The sequence below is a fragment of the Mytilus trossulus genome, chromosome 9 (genome assembly GCF_036588685.1).
Source record: "Mytilus trossulus isolate FHL-02 chromosome 9, PNRI_Mtr1.1.1.hap1, whole genome shotgun sequence".
In the NCBI taxonomy this organism is placed as follows: domain Eukaryota; kingdom Metazoa; phylum Mollusca; class Bivalvia; order Mytilida; family Mytilidae; genus Mytilus; species Mytilus trossulus.
The window spans coordinates 46,804,586-46,823,382 of NC_086381.1; the positions used below are offsets into that span (position 1 = coordinate 46,804,586).

Genomic DNA, 18,797 nt, shown 5'->3' on the forward strand with positions numbered 1-18,797 from the left:
CCTCTTCCCAAAAATCCGCATTCATATGAATACAAATTTGATTGTTTAATCATGTATAACAATAAAACCTTAATATGCTAGATACTTTGAAACGAGATAAAAAATGTTGTTCCCTATCGACGAGTCCTAAGTAGTAAAATTACTGCAATACACTTTAGTCATACAGTGTTTACTTTACAGTCTTTTTTTGTATGTTGTTTTTTTCGAGCATCTGTGTTTATTTGCCTTCTTTAATAACAAAAAAAATCAAGATTTAATCGTGAATTTAAAATGTGGGTAAAACTATCTTTCTTAATTGATAAACTCATGGATCACACAAAAACGTGAATGTCCCTTGTCCTAAAAGAGACCTTCTGCCTAATTCGATCACGATTCCTTCTTCTGATCTTCCATAATGACGTACTATGTTATGTGGCCAATAATATTTTAACGTGTTTGTCTCGGTGTCTTCTAATTGAAAACCTTGTTTTGTAACGTACAGCCTGTATTGTCCTTTCAATCCAAATCTCAGAGCATCTTTTCCTGGTTTTACGACGACATTAAAACACAGATCTAAAATGAAAAAAAATCATAGGTGCATTTTTCTGATAGTACTTTCCAATATAAGTTATAACATATTTCAAATTATAACACAATTAAATTATTATAAACATTTTATGTTCTTCTTTAAATATTGTTAAGGTCCGTATACAGATATTAACCGCGTAACCTGTTTTATAATATTGTAAACACCTATATGAAGTTCTTTCATTGCAAAGCAATAGGTTATTGTTTTAAGGAACAACCTGGACGATTTCAATGTTCAATGACACGTGCTTCTGGGCACAAAATAGTGAAATGTGCAAGGTAATTATTCACCTCGATTTAAATGCATACTTTAGTTTAGTAACCTTTTAAGTCATGAGTTTTTTTTTTCAAATTCAGGGTTAATTGTACACTTTCCCATTTAAATATTCGTTGAAGGTATAAAAAGATACAAATCATTCTACCTTTTTTTAGATTAAAACATGTAAAATACTACTTCCATTTATAGTCAAAAACTCATAGTTTAACTTCCGAAATAAGTATTCGGAATCTATGTCCATTACACGTGTTAAAAAATAAAGAAATATTACGTTTGTTGAAATCAAATAACATTATGTTCCTAGTTTCATTTAAACCAAAAAGTATTTATTAGCTAGCACTATTAGTTGTGATCTTCATATTGCTCAAAGATGATCAATATTTGTTGTATGCACTAAAACAATGATCGATTTCATTAACACGATATTGTTGATTCATATTTAGTTGTTGGATACAAATTTCTTGAGTATCGTGGGAATAGAAGACCCACGAATTTAATTGTTTACCAAACTACAGGTTTTCTAAAAGAATGTGCGCAGACTTTGTCATACAACGAGATTATATATATACTAACATGCTAGTTCTACTCAACCCACAAAAATTGTTACCCATACAAATGATTGAACTTACAGTAATGAATAATTATTTTGTCATAACTGTTGACGATGACAATTTGGAAACTTTTTTTTTAATTTCTGAATCTGTTCTGAAATATATTGGTGACATTCACCGTTTTGTTTATCAATGTGATCATATTTTCTTTATTATTACATTATCTCATTTATAAGAATTTTTGTGTTTAATTCGAAGTTTATGATGTCGTTCATTATCACTGAACTAGTATACATATTTGTTTAGGAGTCAACTGAAGAACGTCTCTGAGTGCGGGAGTTATTCGCTGCATTGTAAACCCATTGGTGGCCTTCTTCTGTTGTTTTCTCTTTGATCGGGTTGTTGTCTCTTTGACACAATTTCAATATCCATCTCAATCTTAGTCAACAGAAGAATTGATACAAGACAAAATTTTCCATATAAAATGAAATTGGATACACTGTACCCATGTAAATAATTGCCCTATTGATTTAATCTTTACAGAATGTTATTTGCTTACCAAAACCATTGATTGAAGGGGGGGGGGGATAAACTTTTTGGGGACTTTTTTTGCGATTTCAAAAATCGATATATGACTTAAACAATTTAAACATTAAGATTTTGAATGTCGCTGCAGATTAGTGAATACTTGATTCTCATCTTCATAAATTAAGTGCCGACTTTGGTCATCATTTTCTGCTAAATAGATTTGACCGCTCTGACTTATAATTCGGTACATTGAAACTTTCAACTTTGGTCAGATTTTTTTAATCATATGAATTTGCTATGTAAATGCATGTTTTTATTGCATAATTCAATAGTTTTTCTTTTTATTTCATATAATGATAAATTGTAGTTCACACTTCATTTGTTGCCTAGTATATTTCCATTTACTTATCAATGGTTTTGACGGTTACATGTCTCCTAGTACTTAAATAACAGATGATTGATTATCTTCACACTAAAATATGATATATACATTCTGTAAATATGTATTTGTTTGTTAGTACTCATAAGTAGCATGCATTAATAGTTTTACTATTTTTCATACAGTTGTAAGTATATGATCTATATCTCTATATGTAATGTGGAGAGAACTTTTATTGGTTGTGTCTTTTGCGTAATTCTTTTTACATTGTAATGAAAAGCAATTGTTTATAATGCATTTTATGTCAAAAGTTGTTGTAATGTAAAGTTCCCAAAACTTAGTAAGAATGGTTTACATCTGAGTTACAAAATATTTATTATGAGAATATTGCTATTAATATATGATAATATTGCCATTTGATAGACGAGATTATTTGAACAAGCAATTGTTTTTTGAAAATCTCAACATTGTAGCAAGTATAAAAATATTGTGTAACAAATCTTTGTAAAAGAACTATAAACAAATTTATTTTGATTTAGAGGTTTATCACACCATTTTCTCCAGACGGTTCGTGTACCAGGTTAGGACTATGACAGTTTCTCCCAGTTGTTATGTTATTAAATATAGTCGAGTGTTTAATTTTGTCTTTTTTTTTATTGACTTTCCCCTTTTTAAATTTACTTGAGAGTTCCATATAACAGTGCAATTTTATACAAGGCATTAATAATTGTTTTTTTAAGAGTTGGTGTTTAATGCTTCTTTCTTACTATTTGTTTTAGAGTGTAAGTGAGTCACCGAACTTTGTCAGACAAGTAAAAGTCCAGGTGAATGAAGATGAAGTAGACCGTATCTGCATTGAGCGTGATTATAACCCACAAACGCAGTATGACAGGCTAACGCTATAGTAGTGGCATTACTTAGACTACATGAACATAAAGCCCTAACTGAAAATGGACCTTTCAGTATAACCTTTAGTGAAAAGCGCTTCGGACGCAAGAAATTAATAACGTGTTGTTTTCAATATTTTACATCACTGGGTCGATACCTCTGCTGGTGGACTATCAGTCCCCGAGGGTATCATCAGCTCAGTAGTCAGTATTTCGGTACTGACATGATTAAACAAACTTTACTAAAATTGTCCGTTAATAAATTTATAAATTATTAAGAAACTAAGGTTTCAACTCCCTCAGGCAAAGTTGGCTTTAGATGAATTTGGCTATTAATTTTAAGTATTTTTGACAAACAGCTCTTCAACGGTTTCGGTACTTATATATCTTCGGATTTCAAATGTTTGGCTTTGAGCGTTCCTGATGAAGGTACATCCAGAAAAGCGCTTCGGACGCAAGAAATTAATAACGTGTTGTTTTCAATATTTTAATGGCAAATATTTAAAAAATAAAAAATCCAACACTCGTTGAAGAACAATTAAAACAATACCCTTGTAAGACATCGCATATATTATACATCTTTTAAGTTTTCAAGTAAAATATCATAATGAGAAAGATATGTTTAACATATGAATACAATGTATTTTCTTTTCTTCAAATATCGATATAGACCTAATTTTTATTATAATGGTGCACGTAAATTTTAAGTAACGTAAGATGCAGAGGAAGATGATACTTGTAAAGAATCCGACAGTAACATGAGTTATCTGAATGGCGTTAAGTAGTGTTTAGAAGTGTTTAGAAGTGTTTAGGAGCGTTTAGAAGTGTTTTTGAAATGCATTATCAATATTATGTCAACAAACCTGTCGCATGTTCCATAATTTCTATATTTTCATATCTCTTTTTTGAAGTATTTCTATTCGAAACATCAACAGAAGTTTGTGCTTGCTTACTTTTACGTCTGACTAAAGATGTATCACACGAGCCTCTCTGTACCACAATTTCACCAAACGTAATATTATTTAAGCTGATACGTTTAACCAAATCCTCAGCTTGTAAAGAGATAATGACATCTGATAGATCGCCATTTTCTTGCATGGACTGTGCGAGGTTGTCGGTATCAACCAATTCATGTTCAATCTGTTTACTGACAAGGAACGTTTGTAAGTCGGATGCATGTTTTTTTATTATTGTGAGACTAATTTGAAGTTCATCTATCTTCTTTTCTTCTCTTTCAACCAACGCCAAATGTTTGCTTATATTTTTTCTTTGGTCATTTTCAATTTTTATTAATTCTTTCATTATTTCATCTTGAAGCCGATCAAAGTGTTCATTGATTGTTTGTCTAGCTCCTTGAATTTTCTTCTCAATCTTTTGTCTGCTTAGGATAAGGGATGACAGATTTCCTGTTCGATTCATATTTATCCATTTTAAATTTTCAGCAACCTCGCGCAATGACGTTTCGATTTCCAAAATCATATTTGACGACTTTATTCTGCTGATAAAATCATTTAGGTCTGCGACATCTTTGCATGTCTTATGTTCATTTATAAGACATTTTGTACAACATGAACACCTGTGTTCATGACAGTATGCTTGATATTTTTCACCATGTAATATACATGTCGCAGCAATTTGAAGGAAGTTTATAGGTAACTTTTGATATTCGTTTACGGGTATAACGCCATGACCTCTGGATGCTTTGTTCAGTAAATGATGTTCTTTACATTCTCCACAGAGCCCTTCTTTACAATCAAAACACCATACAGTAGATGGTACCGAGATATTTCTCGAATCGCAGATACCGCATAGAGGAGAGTTGCATGCCATTTCCCTGTAAAACAGTAATATCAGGGCATGAACAAGCATTGAATGTCGAATATAAATACTATGGATTAATTATTATGGTTAGATAACAATTTTCGAGGGTTTCGATGGTATATGTGAACCTCGTATTTAAGTGTTCAACGAAATACAAGTTCCTTTAAATTTGTATCCAAACTTTGGCGGAATCATAAAATCACATATCCACGAAAATGCAAGGTTTCCGCAATCTGCGGAAATTCGTACCCATGAAAATGAATGAATCCACTATATATTATGGCGAATTTCAATCAAATATAAAACTATTGATGATTTCGTGAGAAACAGCTTAAGGAAAGTAACATTTGCAATATTTTATTAATATTTAGCAATCTTTATAACACGAATCACTATGCACTTTGGCTTAAGTATATCAGTATTGTGTTATGCAAATTTTATTGTGATTTCTAAGTGTCTTTGGACATCTTCTTTGTTTAAATGGTAAAATTTTTGATAATACTGCTTGCACGTGTTGTCCGTAAGAGCTAATTACAAGCAAGAATGTTATCCGTATGCAATGACATGTTCCGGACGGCGGTACTTACATGTATTACAATTGCTGAATTATCGCTTATATTGGAAATAGTTTGTGTCTGATATTCTTTTTATTTGGTTAGATTATATGTACATATATACAACAACTGCTGTAAATACAGTCCAACCGGCTGTTTGATACAACTTTTCTTATTTTCCTGATAAATAAAGGAAATATTATTAAACGCTGTTCAAAATTCATCAATCGATTGAGAAAGAAAAAAAAAAACAGGTTACAAACTAAAACCGAGGATAACTCATCAACCTGACGAGAAACACAAAAGAACAAGAGGGACATTTAAGTGCAACAAAAGCAAACGCCATCATATATACATAGGAATGAACTATTTGATTACAACTGTCATATTACTGACTGCGTGAAGGTCCTCTTAAGAAAAATATGTGAGTTGAACCTGGTTTTAAGGCTAGCTAAACCGTCTGTTGACGTGGCAATGTTAAAAGATATCGCTAAAATGACAATATTACGTGATAGAAATTCAGCACAAACACACGTAAGAGAACTCATCACAGAAAAACGACAAACAATTAATATAAAATCGACGCAAACTCCAGAACAACAACTTACATCTTTCATTAACGACAGACAGCTCCGGACATCAAAAACAGTAACACACTTAATATGTCCTGTACCGATGAAAATGACGGTTGTTATGAAAAATATCGTTTCTATGTAGGTTGCAAAGGCGTTCGTTTTTTTATTCAGAAAGTAACACAATGTTGACTGCTGTACCTATATTTTGACATTTTTACCTATTGTGTCTGTTTATTTTTGTTCACGCATTGTTGTTCATATGATGGAATTTTATTCCACTGTCATACAAGTGAGAGGTTTAGATGGCTTTAAAACCGGGTTTTATCCACCTTTTTCTACATAAGAAAATGCCTCTACCAAGTTAGGGAAACATCACTTGTTATCCTTTCGTTTCATATATTTGAGCTACTGATTTGAACGTTTGATTAGGGTCTTTTTTTGAATTTTTTCATGGAGTTCAATACTTTTAATCTTTTATGTTTGGCTCCCTAAATATTAAACAATTCGAAGTGCTGGTATGTTCTGGTAGAATAAACACAAATATACAGTAACATTCACAAATTTAACATACGCAAAATGTTTTTTTTTTTTAAATCTTGAAACAAATTGTAGTGAACACTATTAATAATTTATCATGCTCATGTCATTTTAAAAAAAAATATTTCTATTGTTATAAATAACAATGTACTGTGTTTTCGGGATGTAGAAGCAGAGGCCTTAAAAAACCCCGCTCGTCACATCCTGAGGTAAAACAAAACATTGTTGTTTGTAACAACAGATCTATTCAATCAATATTTATTTCAGAGATAGAAACTTTGAAGTATAAAAATAGAGCTGGGATGTAACTACATATAAAGGACAATTCATCACAATAGACAATGTCGTTTGTTTTTGGTCGTCGTATATTTTTCACTATTTGATGACAAATTAGGCAAATTAAATGTTTGCTAAATGCAAAAAAGCATGCGAAAAATATTACTGTACTGCATGGTAAAAGATGAAAACAAATCTGATTCACTGACAGATTATCGGTTAAAAATAAACACTAGCCCTGAAAACTAACTTTCACATTTCATTGCGGCATGGTAAAAATTAAGGTTTTGATAAAATCTGTGCTGGTATATATAACAGGCTATTTTGTTAGCGTATGACTGTAAATATACGTTTATTTTATTGCTCGGGCATATCAAGGACATAATGTCAATCCATGTTAAAACTACAATAAAGTATAGATTGCATCAATTATATCGATTCTGATTACGAAAATTACGGTGATTTCTCTATCCCATGTGTAGAGCGTTTGTGTAGGCTCTTCAATTAAACTCCCTTTTATGTTTGTAAACAAGCAAACGACCGTCATTGCGATATTTCAGAGGGAGGTGTTTTGAACAGCCATCAGGAACGCTTGTCGTTTCGAGGTCAAATATGTCAATTTCACATAACACATTACAGTCATAATAAATGAATTAGTAACAACATGTGCATTATTTAAGTATTTAAGCTAATGACATATATATTAAATGCATACCAATTTGATAAAATCTATTATTCAGCAATTGTCAATATAAACATTTTATTGGATTTAGAGCATGAGTTTATCAGAAAGCGTAAGAAGCACGTCATATTAGAATACTGATTGATTTTAATTTAAATGTTTATGCTTAATTCATAATACTTAGGTTATGAAAACAACCAATAGACTCGTTAATAAACGTCTTTAAACATGTCAGTGCCTTCTGTGTTGTTGAAAGGTATGACATATGAAATATATGGTAGCCAAATTGATTTATATAAAAACACATAATATTATCTTAATTAATAATACATAAAAGACTTAATATATATATCAACATATAATGATATTTCACCCTTATTTTTAAAGCAGCTGTAAATCTAGAAATTGGCAGGGTAATTTACGATGGGTAAAGTTTTCGCGTTTCTGTAGGTTTTTGTTTGTGCCGCGAACAAAGCAAAAATTAAACACTGGCAGAAATAAACCTCGATATACGGTATTTATATTTAGATGAGACATTTACTCTCTCTTTCAAATACATTTGTAGTTTGTTTTAATAAGATTTTTGACTTATTCTTGCAGACTGAATAAATACAATGTACCCATGTACACATGGAAGCTTAACAAGTAGGTACAATAATTTGTACATAACGAACGATTATAACATAGATCTAAAAAGGGTTGAACGTTGAACGGAATACTTTAAAAAAAAAAAAAAAAGGTTTAATAAAAGACAGAAGTATGTTCGTAACAATCATTTCGTTTGAAGATCCTTTATTTTACTAATTCGAATAAGAGTTTAGATTTAAACCCACATATTGACCTATATTTACTCATTAACTTAATTAGACAATAAACAGGTGAGGAGTGTATTTGCCAATAATATAAATGCATATATATAGCGAAGGTAAATCTAGAGAGCGAACATTGTTTGGCTAATGTTTCGACGAATTATGTATACAGAATGTATGATCAGCCTTTTAGCACAATCACTGCTAATGATCTGATGAATAACATATGTTGTAGAGTGGTCACTGGTTCAGACGTACTTATAATATAAATATTTCTATGGCTGGATCTTACATTAATTTGTAGGATACTTTACAATAGATAATTCAGCTGATATGTTACAATTCCATCTTCATAACTTCTACACACTGTGTTATGATGCCAGATTGAAACTGACGAGGAAGGGTAACACCTGGCCAACGCAAGCTTTATTTTGTAGAGTCTAGTGGTCGAGTGACCTAGCGCGTCGGATACAGTGAAAGGCGATTTGTTGTCACGATATCACAGTAGAATGAGTTCAAATCCCGTCGAAGGGAGTACAAAGTGGATACGTGCACAATCGTTATCAGAGAGTTTCAATGAATTTTTAAATTGTTCGATACTGACAAAATAAATACCGTAAGAAATATAGATTATTTTTTAACAAGAAATTGACTATGATATTTGTTTGCTCATTTTTAAATGAAAGAACGAATGTTTGTCGAGACCAAATGAATCTGTATAGGAAATAAGTGCAATATTTTAAAAATACATCCCAATACATAACCGGGTCAAAAGACTTGTTTTTGTTGTGCTCGTTCACAAGCCCAAAAGTAATACCAATAAGTATTGTAAATCTTAAGTAACCTATTTTTTTCAAATTACAATAATATTGTTTAAGTCTTTTATGCAAGTTAAAAATTGCTGGTTTATTTACCATAATTCTTTATAAGTAACAATAATAAGACTTACAAAATGGTAGAAATCTGGATTGTGCTAAGACGACTTATCCTTTTCTTTTCGGAGAATAAATAAAATTTGTAACAATCCGTAAAATCATCCTATCATTTTCATTGAATTTAATTGTGGTTACAAGTAGGAAAGGATGTTGTACCGGCGTTTTATACTTATATCTGCTTGTGTCATTCATATATTATATCCTGTCATATATTATCATGTCGATTGAAGATATATGCAAATCGTGTTTCTTAATAGTAAATATCATATAAAACTAGAAATTTTGTTATGCTCTTGGATAGAAAACAAATAATATGTAAGACAAAAGAACATGTGGCCTGCGCTTCAAATTAGTATTCAACGAATATTTGATCAACAGTTATATAATAGATGTTAAAATAAAGAGGTATGATGATATATTTGTCATTAATACACCTTTCGCGGACAGTAAAAGACGCACATTTAAACAACCGCAAGTCACCCATGTCACCGTAGGACTTAAAAAAATATGTTTTCTTTATTAAAGTGGTTTTAGCTACATATATGAGATTTAAAAATAAAATAATAAAAATACGATTTGCTTTTGTCAATCATTATTAAAATAAAATGATGAAATTAAAATTCGTTTATAACAGCCAGTTGACTTTTATTTTTGTAAAAAGAAACATAGCTATGAATGATTTATTTTCAACCGAATAGTTCGACCTGCTTGAAGCCGTATTTATGTGTCCTTCAACTAAACCCCTTAGCTTGAGATTGGTTACTGATGTATTCAGCTATTTAAAGGAAAAGAAGGTAAGCATTGAAAGGGAAATAAGTATAACGATTTGTTTTACTGATTCGATCAACGAAAAATCGTTTTTATATATGTAAAATTATGACCAATATTTTTTTACCTACTATATGAAATCAAAAAGATTCAGGATATAAAAAAGAAGTTGTGGTATGATTGCCAATGAGACAACTATCCACAAAAGACAAAAATGACAAAAATGGCACAGACATTAACAACTATAGGTCACCGTACGGCCTTCAACAATGAGCAAAGGATAATTCATTTGCAAGTAGTCACCTAACGAATTAGACTTATTACCGGGTTTGTACTAGCATAACCACCACGACGGGCGCCACATGATGAGCTGGATTTGCTAACCTTTCCTAAGTAACTGAGATCTTCCCTAGTGTTTTGATTGAGTTCGTGTTGCTAAGTCTTTATTTTTCTATGGTGTGTTTTGTGTTATACTGTTTGTCTGTTTGTTTTATTATTTTGTTTTCCTTTTTTCTTCGATTTATACGTTGGATTGTTCCTCTGGTATCTTTCACCTCTCTGTTATTGGCTGATTGAAATAAATGGCAATCTGCAATTTTTGTAACGTGACGAAATTGCAGCATGATTAGATGTGCAAGGAGATCTTGTATAACAAATATTCGTTAAATATTGATTTGAAGGAATATGTTAATTTGGAATACAAAAATCACCAGTTGCGCTCGAACAAAAATAACTGAACGGTCTAATTAAGTACGGAGAATAATAATAAAAAAAACATAATATAACTAAGATGAGCCAAGTATTGGTTATGTCATTTATTACTTGCCTCAGCAAATATATGTCAGATTATTTCTCATTTTTGTACGAAAACATTTAAACAAACTGATCTTTTAACTGATTTTTATATAAGATCTGAAGTAAAGTCTATTGAGGAAGTGATACTCTCAGGAATGGAAATGACCAAATGGTTATAAGACAATAACAATCAAAACTAAGGAGTAAACACAGATTTGAAAAGTCAAAGGACATGTACATGAACAGTTATAAATAATAAACAAAAAACAACACGAACTCCACTAAAAACCGGAAGTGAAATCAGATTTTCTGGAAGGATGAGATAGCAATACACAGTTAGGAGTTTAGTTTCGCATTTTGGCCCCTGTGGATTTTTCAAATAGGAAATTAAAGTTATTGTGTAATAAAATACATTTTTAGACAGCTGAGTGCTAATTTAGCCTTCAAAGATGGTTTTTAAGAGCATCAATATTATTTTTTACATGTTTTATGGGCTGTTTTCTGTTTGACAATCCGTATTTTCATAGCTAGACCGGCCATCGGTCCAGAAATTAATGTAATGTTTACAAACACTTTTTTTCTACTCGAAGTTTTTGACGCATTTAAAAAAAAAATGAGACGAAAGACAATGATTTTCATTGGATTTGCTGAATGATATATGTACACAGTTTCAGAAAAGGTATTACTTCAAGCGATTGAAATTCTACTTTTAGCCAAATTTTGGGGAAATATTAGACATCTTTCCCCCCCTTTTTGCTATATTTTATAACAAATAAATGCAGATTGTTGCCATGGATACACCCAAAAGAAATTATATTTTACCATTTTATATACTGGATATAAAATCTATGGAAGATTCTGATTACATACATATGCCCATATATGACACAAACAGTAAGCTTGATATTGTTTCTCTGTATGTCTGTCTGTCTGTCTGTCTATCTGTATGTCTGTTGTTTTTTTTCTTTTGTAGCCATGGTGTTGTTAGTTTGTTTTTGATCTATGAGTTTGGATGTTCCTCTGGTATGTTTGGCTCCTTGTTTAAGTAGGTTCCTTCTGAACAGCAACCCTTTATCAAGGAAGTTATGATAGGAAACACACGCCATAAAGATTAGTATCGACTGACATACATACTCATCAATAGTTGCTGCTGGAGTCGAAATGTAAAGGTAACACTTGGAAAGCTTACCATCTCTATGTCGTAAAGTTCTGTTTACAACCGACCCTAATTGGAAACTCCTAGATGTGAGTTATGATATGAATCAGACGCAATTGTATTTGTCGTATCTTTGATTTCAAATTCAATAGGATCAAAAATGAAATCACAAAAATACTAAACTCAAAAAAAAAAATACTTACCAAATGGCAAAACAAAAAGCTCCAATACATTAAACATTTTAAACGAATGGATAACAACTGTCATACCTCTGACTTGGTAAAGGCGATTGCTGATGTAGGAAACGGTGAATTAAAGCTGGTTTTATAGCTAGCTAAACCTTCTACATCAAATTTAATTATATTGAAAACGATGTGTGTACAAATCAAACAGACATTATATGTGAAAATGTAAAAATTAGGAGTACAGCATTCAACATTTTGTTATCATCTTAATCACTTAAAATTGAATGTCTAAATAAGACCATAAAGTAGCCAACATGACATGTAAATATGAATTCGCGTCGGAGAATGACTTTGAAAAAAAGCAGTTGAGAATCTCTCGTAAATCGATTCTGCACAAAACGACGACATCTTAAAGTTAGTAAAATCAAATGTATTGAAGAGTTTACTATTGTAATATAGTGAAATATCCATAAAAAGATTTGTCAAATTGTTTTAGATATTTATTTCATATGGTCAAAGTGTTATTTCAAGCTACATACTGCGGATGACTAAAAAAATACATACCTTTCAAATTGCCCCGGTTTTTTTTGTCAAGTACACCCAAGTCTGGCAAATAAATTACTGCACCAGATTACACCTGAAAGTTATAACAAGTTATATCAGTATATGACATTGATTTATTATCACTATAAAGTCGAATGATAAGAATCGTGGTATTTTAAATCAGATCGAATTCGTTATTTATAAGGTTGACATTTTATGTGATTATTTATCGTATCAAACTCGAATTCCTGTGGAGTTTGACAGATTGTTACTTTTGAATTCATTCAATTTAGTCTCTTTCATTCCCTTAATTCCTTTTAAAGTACACTAGATATTATCAGTGATTACAGGAGGGAACGTCCATGGGGAAAAGGGTGATAGAGCAGTATGTAAGAAGATACTTTCCCCCGACACAAATATGTTGTAGAATCTTTCATCTATCATGCGTTATTAATATACACTTTTTTTAAAATGCATTCAAAACATCATACATATACTACTACCGTTAACGTTATAACTAGTGATATTTTCAAACATAATCATGCATTCTTTTTGTCGTTAGCTAAAAGTTAAATTAGTTATTCTAATTTCATTTACACTGCGACCTGAAGAAGACGACAACATAAAACTGAAAAGAATTATGATTGTGATCATGAATGTGTTTCTTTTTTTTCATTTGGTTTATGTAAAATCTAAAATAATAACATCATTCAGTTAACTTTGAGCTACGTATACTGTTTAAAAACAGACACAATATTAAATCAACCTCACAGTATAACATAACACTGATCGTTGCTACGTTATACGGAACTTTGAAGAGCTGAACCACATCCTCTTTAGAATTTGAAGTGTTTTTTTATGTAAATACTCAACTGATGATACATGAAAAACGCGATACTTAATATTTGTTCCAATTTTTTTTTATTTCAATATAAACCTTCCAAATTAGAGTAACAGTTTATACTTACCTATGTTTATTGTGGCGGACATGTCCTATCTTAAAGAAAGATCGATATATTTACTTAGTTTTGAATTTTATTACAGGTACAAGATCCTACTTTAAATACCTCATAATAATATTTATCATAAAATATAAGTATTTGTAATTGAAGGATCGACTTAGGACAAAAAAATACCTATATTTAATCTTTCTTCAAAAAAAAAAATAATCATAACTTGAAGCATGTTCTTTGAGCAGTCATACTGTTGTTCAACATTTAAGTCAATCGTAAAAAAGATCACAAACATTTTATATTTACTGTCGATGTGAACAAATTATCTATAAGTCATGAAGAATTTTTATAATGACATGAAACATAAAAACAAAGTACATTTATTTTACAATCTAACAATACAACTGATATACGAACAATACAAAAAGCATGAAATAATACACATTCATGGTTGAATTAATCAGAAGAAAAAGACACATTAACAAAGAAAGCATATACCCAACATGAACAACGCAAACAACATGGTTTAAAATAAAATACATGTAAGAGTTATTGTAGTAAGCAACTCAAATTATCGTGCAACAAGATTTCATAAAATGAAATGCAATACAAGTAACAGCTTTGTTGAGAGCAAACATTTGTTTGTTTGTGGCATTTCATTCTGTAAATATATTCCACATGAAATCCACATTCCTTCAATTGTGCTATTTCTTTCTATTTTCAGGTACAGATTTTTCCATACATGTATTTAATGTATTTGAACGGTATTCCACTTTTCCGTGGGATATTTTTTGGTGTTGTTGTGATTATTTTTTTTTCGTCAGGGAATAATGTTTCTTAGACGTCACATGTCAAAAAGATAGCCGTACAGTTATTGGGCGTTTAAACCCCCGCTGTTCAATCGAACACTTTTCATCATGGGAGTTTCTTCCATGGACAATAGTGGACACTGTGTTTCTTGTTATAACTTTTCATCCATCAGAAATAACAAAAAGTATCACTAAATATTTGTCACATACATATTCGATACTTTCTGGAGATAGTGTGTTTCGTTTTACTTAACTGACCCAACTACAAATAGAATAGAGTCATTCTCGTTTTTTTGATTGGTAAGTGTTTTGAGAGTCGAAATAAGGAATGATACAACGAAATCAAAGAGCAAAACACAATCGAAGGCAACCAATGGGTCTTCGAAATTCTGATATCAAGTTTAAACGTCACGTTCATGTTTCAACTTTAGTATTTTGCCTGCTCTTGTAGCTCTGTGAATTTTATCGACATACGCTGTTGTCTAATAGTAAGTTATGATGTAACGCAACGCCAAAATGTTTAGGCCACAGGACACTGAGGCTTTTACAACTTTTAAAAGATTTTTGGTGGGACTACTACTTAAGACATAACACACCTTGTGTCATACATTATGAAATGTGTTGCAAACCAGCTTGTAAATATTCTAAATCCATTGGACAACATTCTAAGCATATGTTAGACTATACTTAATACAAGGGCTTCTAACTTTCATTAAACACTGGTTTTTTTTAAAAGACTGTAAACTACTGTGATACTAGTACTATGAACAAAATTGCAGAATGCAGTCAGGAAAATATGACAATGAGAAGTTAAACTAATGAGAGTTTTATGAATAATTTAGTCTCATATTGTTATTTGTTATTAAGAAAACGTATATTTCACGTGTCGCATAAGACTTCAAATTCTACGTTAAAAGGGAAGAGCGTTAATTCAGAAGTAGATTAAATAATGACGAGGAAACTACACCAAAGTGACAATACAATCTTTAAAAATAGCACAGAATGCAGCGAAGGTGAAAATCTATATGGTCTTCACTGAGTGTAGTAATGTAGTATTCACTTTTAACTGAAGCAAATATCTTTAAAATATTATCTCAAAGAATAAAACAGAAACATTGTGTAATGAACATCAAATTATAAGATCCAACATTAAAATTGTATAGTTTTGTATATTTCACTGATAAATTGATCGAATCAGATTGTTTGCAGGTAATGTTAATATATTCTGTGCCTTTAAAGTCTTGTTTTATAATAAACATTTTCAAGTTCCAGCGTATTCTGTATTCCTTGCATTTGCTATGAATGTTTACATTTGAGCGTTTTTTGATAAAGGTAAATTCCAAACAAAAACACCCTGCAATGCACAAAATGTATAAAGTTTGTGGTTTCAATTAAGTTTAGACACACCAATTACTTTATTAAACTGTTATAGACCTGTATAGACTTTAACAAGGGTATACTTCATTTGTACCTTCCTATGATTAAAAGATAACATCTGAAGTATTTTGTGTAGTTCTTTTTCCGCATTTTTCAGAATTTTAAATCTAGATTGACTTTTTTCCATTTATTTCAGAAGTACATAACATGCTTTAGAAATAGAGGGAACTTAGTTTTTGCATTTAGGTTTGAATGTCCCTCTGGTATCTTTCGTCCATTTTGTTTGCATTTAAGTTTGACATACAATTCGGGTTTAACTTTTCAGAAATCAACACCTTCAAAAGTAAAATCACAAAACGGAATGTCCCTTATCAAATGGAAAAATGAAATGATGAAACACATCACACGAATGGACATATTTCTGACTTAGTAGAGGCATTTTCAAATGTAGAAAACATAGTGTATTGAACCTGGCTTTATAGCGCTAAACCTCTTAATTGTATGACAGTCGCATCAAATTCCGTTATATTTACAACAATGCGTGAATAAAACAGACATAAAAGGTAAAATAGTCAAAAATATGGTTCCATCAGTCATCACTGTGTTACAATCTCAAAACAAACAAAAAACATTAACTAACGAATTTATTATTTTAATTAGTTCATGTCATTTGGATAAATGAACTTAGTGTTCTTGCTATTAAAATTTCACTTTGAAGTTAAGAAGAGCCGCCGAGATGCTAGATTGTACCCTAAAGACAGGTCTTTACCATATGGCAAGTGTGAGGTGTCCATAAATACTACCAACACTGCAAACGAATGATGCACTGTTATATGTAAAATCAAATTCAAACTAATTATTGATTAGGTTAATGTTTCTTCCCAAATACATAAATATTTCATGTCTTCAAGTCAATAATAGCTGCATTATTTAACGAATATGCTCCACTAGTTATAGAATATTACAAATTGGGATCACTTAAACTAAAATGATACAAAATGTAAATTTGACTACATACAAACATGATAATGTCACAAACAAACCAGTAACTAAGGACACATTTGAAAGTTGAAACAGGAAATTTGTTTAATGAAACATTTGAGTACTGCATTTAGAACATCACAACTTATAACGAATACAACTGATTTTTTTTTTTTAACTAATGTAAAGCATGTACCTATTAAATCGAGCAATTACAGTTTTTGTTTATGTGACTTTGGTGAAACACTGTGAATCCTTGCTGAAAGATGTTTGTGACAGAGATGATTTAGAATGTCAGCATCCGAACAAGATTGATAAAACTGGGCATTTAGAAACCGGAAAAAGTCAGCAAGACAATATCTTACGCAGGATTACGCGTGTCAGCATGCTGGAATGTATCAGAGAGTGTTTTGTGACATCACAATGCATGGCTGTAAACTACAGAAAGAACTGGAAACTTTGCGATGTTCTTGGCGATCTTCCTCCTGGAAAAAATCTCCGAAATGAACTTGGAAGTATATATACAAAGGTGTCAACATGGAATAAGGTATGAATTTAAAAAAAAAGTCTGACAAAACATTGCTGGACATACATAAAATTGAAAATTGAAATGGGGAATGTTCCGAAGAGACAACAACCCGACCATAGAAAAGACAACAGCAATACACATGTTTATTTCATTTAATGAATGGCTATCATCTATTTTGAATTTATTGAACCATAAAACTAATTTTTGACTCTTCACATTGAATAATCCGCGAAACGGATTATGTAAAATGTGAAGAGTCAAAAATTAGTTTTATGGTTCTGTAAAATCAAAATAAATTATTGCCATTCATTATAAATAAATTTCTATAAAAAAAAAGGCTAAAAGAACATTTTGTATTATTTATATTAACAATAGCAACGTTCACACATGTTGGCGTATGAATACACATTGTCAGAATGGGCGTGTCGCCATCAAAATTGACAACATTGAAAATAAAACTAATAATTTTAACCAATCAGAAGACAGTTAAAACATCAAATTTATTTATTAAAAAATGTTGTATATCTACACAACACACCACATCTTTTTACGGTCTTGTGGATTCATTACTATTCGTTGGATACCAATTGTCGTGGATTGTGTGTGTACAGGTGTACCCCGAGTTTTAAATGTTCAGCGAAATAAAAAAAAATATCAAGTTGTTTCCAGATTCTTGCAGAACTACGAAATCAAATATCCATGAAAATGCAAAGTTTGTACCTTTCACGAAAATTGATATACGCGATAATATAGGAATCCACAGTAAGTGTATAACGATTGTGAGAAATGAGACACGATCATAATACCTTTTAAAAATAATTGCCAAAAAATAATTAAAAGGACAAATTTACTTTAAGCGTTACAGACATTGTTATTTCGGAATCAAAATATTGAAACAAAATATAGTGTTTGTTTTCAAATTCCCGTCGTATTGATTTATGTAATTCATTCCGAATTTGAAAATATTCAGCAATAATTGTAAAATAACATCAAGTGTTACTACATATATATAATTTTACTTCATGTTTGGGGAAATGCCTTCACTAGTAGACATTTGCGGAAACTAGGTCTACACCTAGGATTACACCTAAGACTTACGATTACCCTTAAAAAAACAAAGGGTCATCTCAAAATGAAAAAAACAACAAATAAAGATACAGTAGTAAAATGATTTTTTTTGTTATGTAAATAAATCTTTACGGCGGCAAACGAAGGCAGCGCATATGGTCACAACAGATGTTAATCGCTGTCTTGGAAGTCTCCACAAAGTCCCAATAACTTTATAATTTTTTAATTCTCCGATTGCGTGTTCAACCTTACCTC

The 18,797-nt window shown here is 31.0% G+C and overlaps 1 protein-coding gene across 2 annotated transcripts; it reads right to left on the minus strand.

Moving 5' to 3' along the window:
- Nucleotides 1-246: 246 nt before the first annotated feature.
- LOC134683020 (uncharacterized) lies at nucleotides 247-9,528 on the minus strand. Of its 2 annotated transcripts, none has more exons than XM_063542018.1 (3): nucleotides 9,393-9,528; nucleotides 4,053-5,023; nucleotides 247-552 (listed from the first exon to the last, which is right to left on the minus strand). In XM_063542018.1, the coding sequence occupies exons 2-3, from the start codon at nucleotides 5,017-5,019 to the stop codon at nucleotides 305-307; spliced, it is 1,215 nt and encodes a 404-aa protein (XP_063398088.1). In that variant the 5' UTR covers nucleotides 5,020-5,023; nucleotides 9,393-9,528; the 3' UTR covers nucleotides 247-304. The 2 variants fall into 2 exon arrangements, with proteins under 2 accessions (XP_063398088.1, XP_063398087.1); XM_063542017.1 differs by lacking the exon at nucleotides 9,393-9,528 and adding an exon at nucleotides 5,598-5,738.
- Between the last annotated feature and the right edge of the window lie 9,269 nt (nucleotides 9,529-18,797).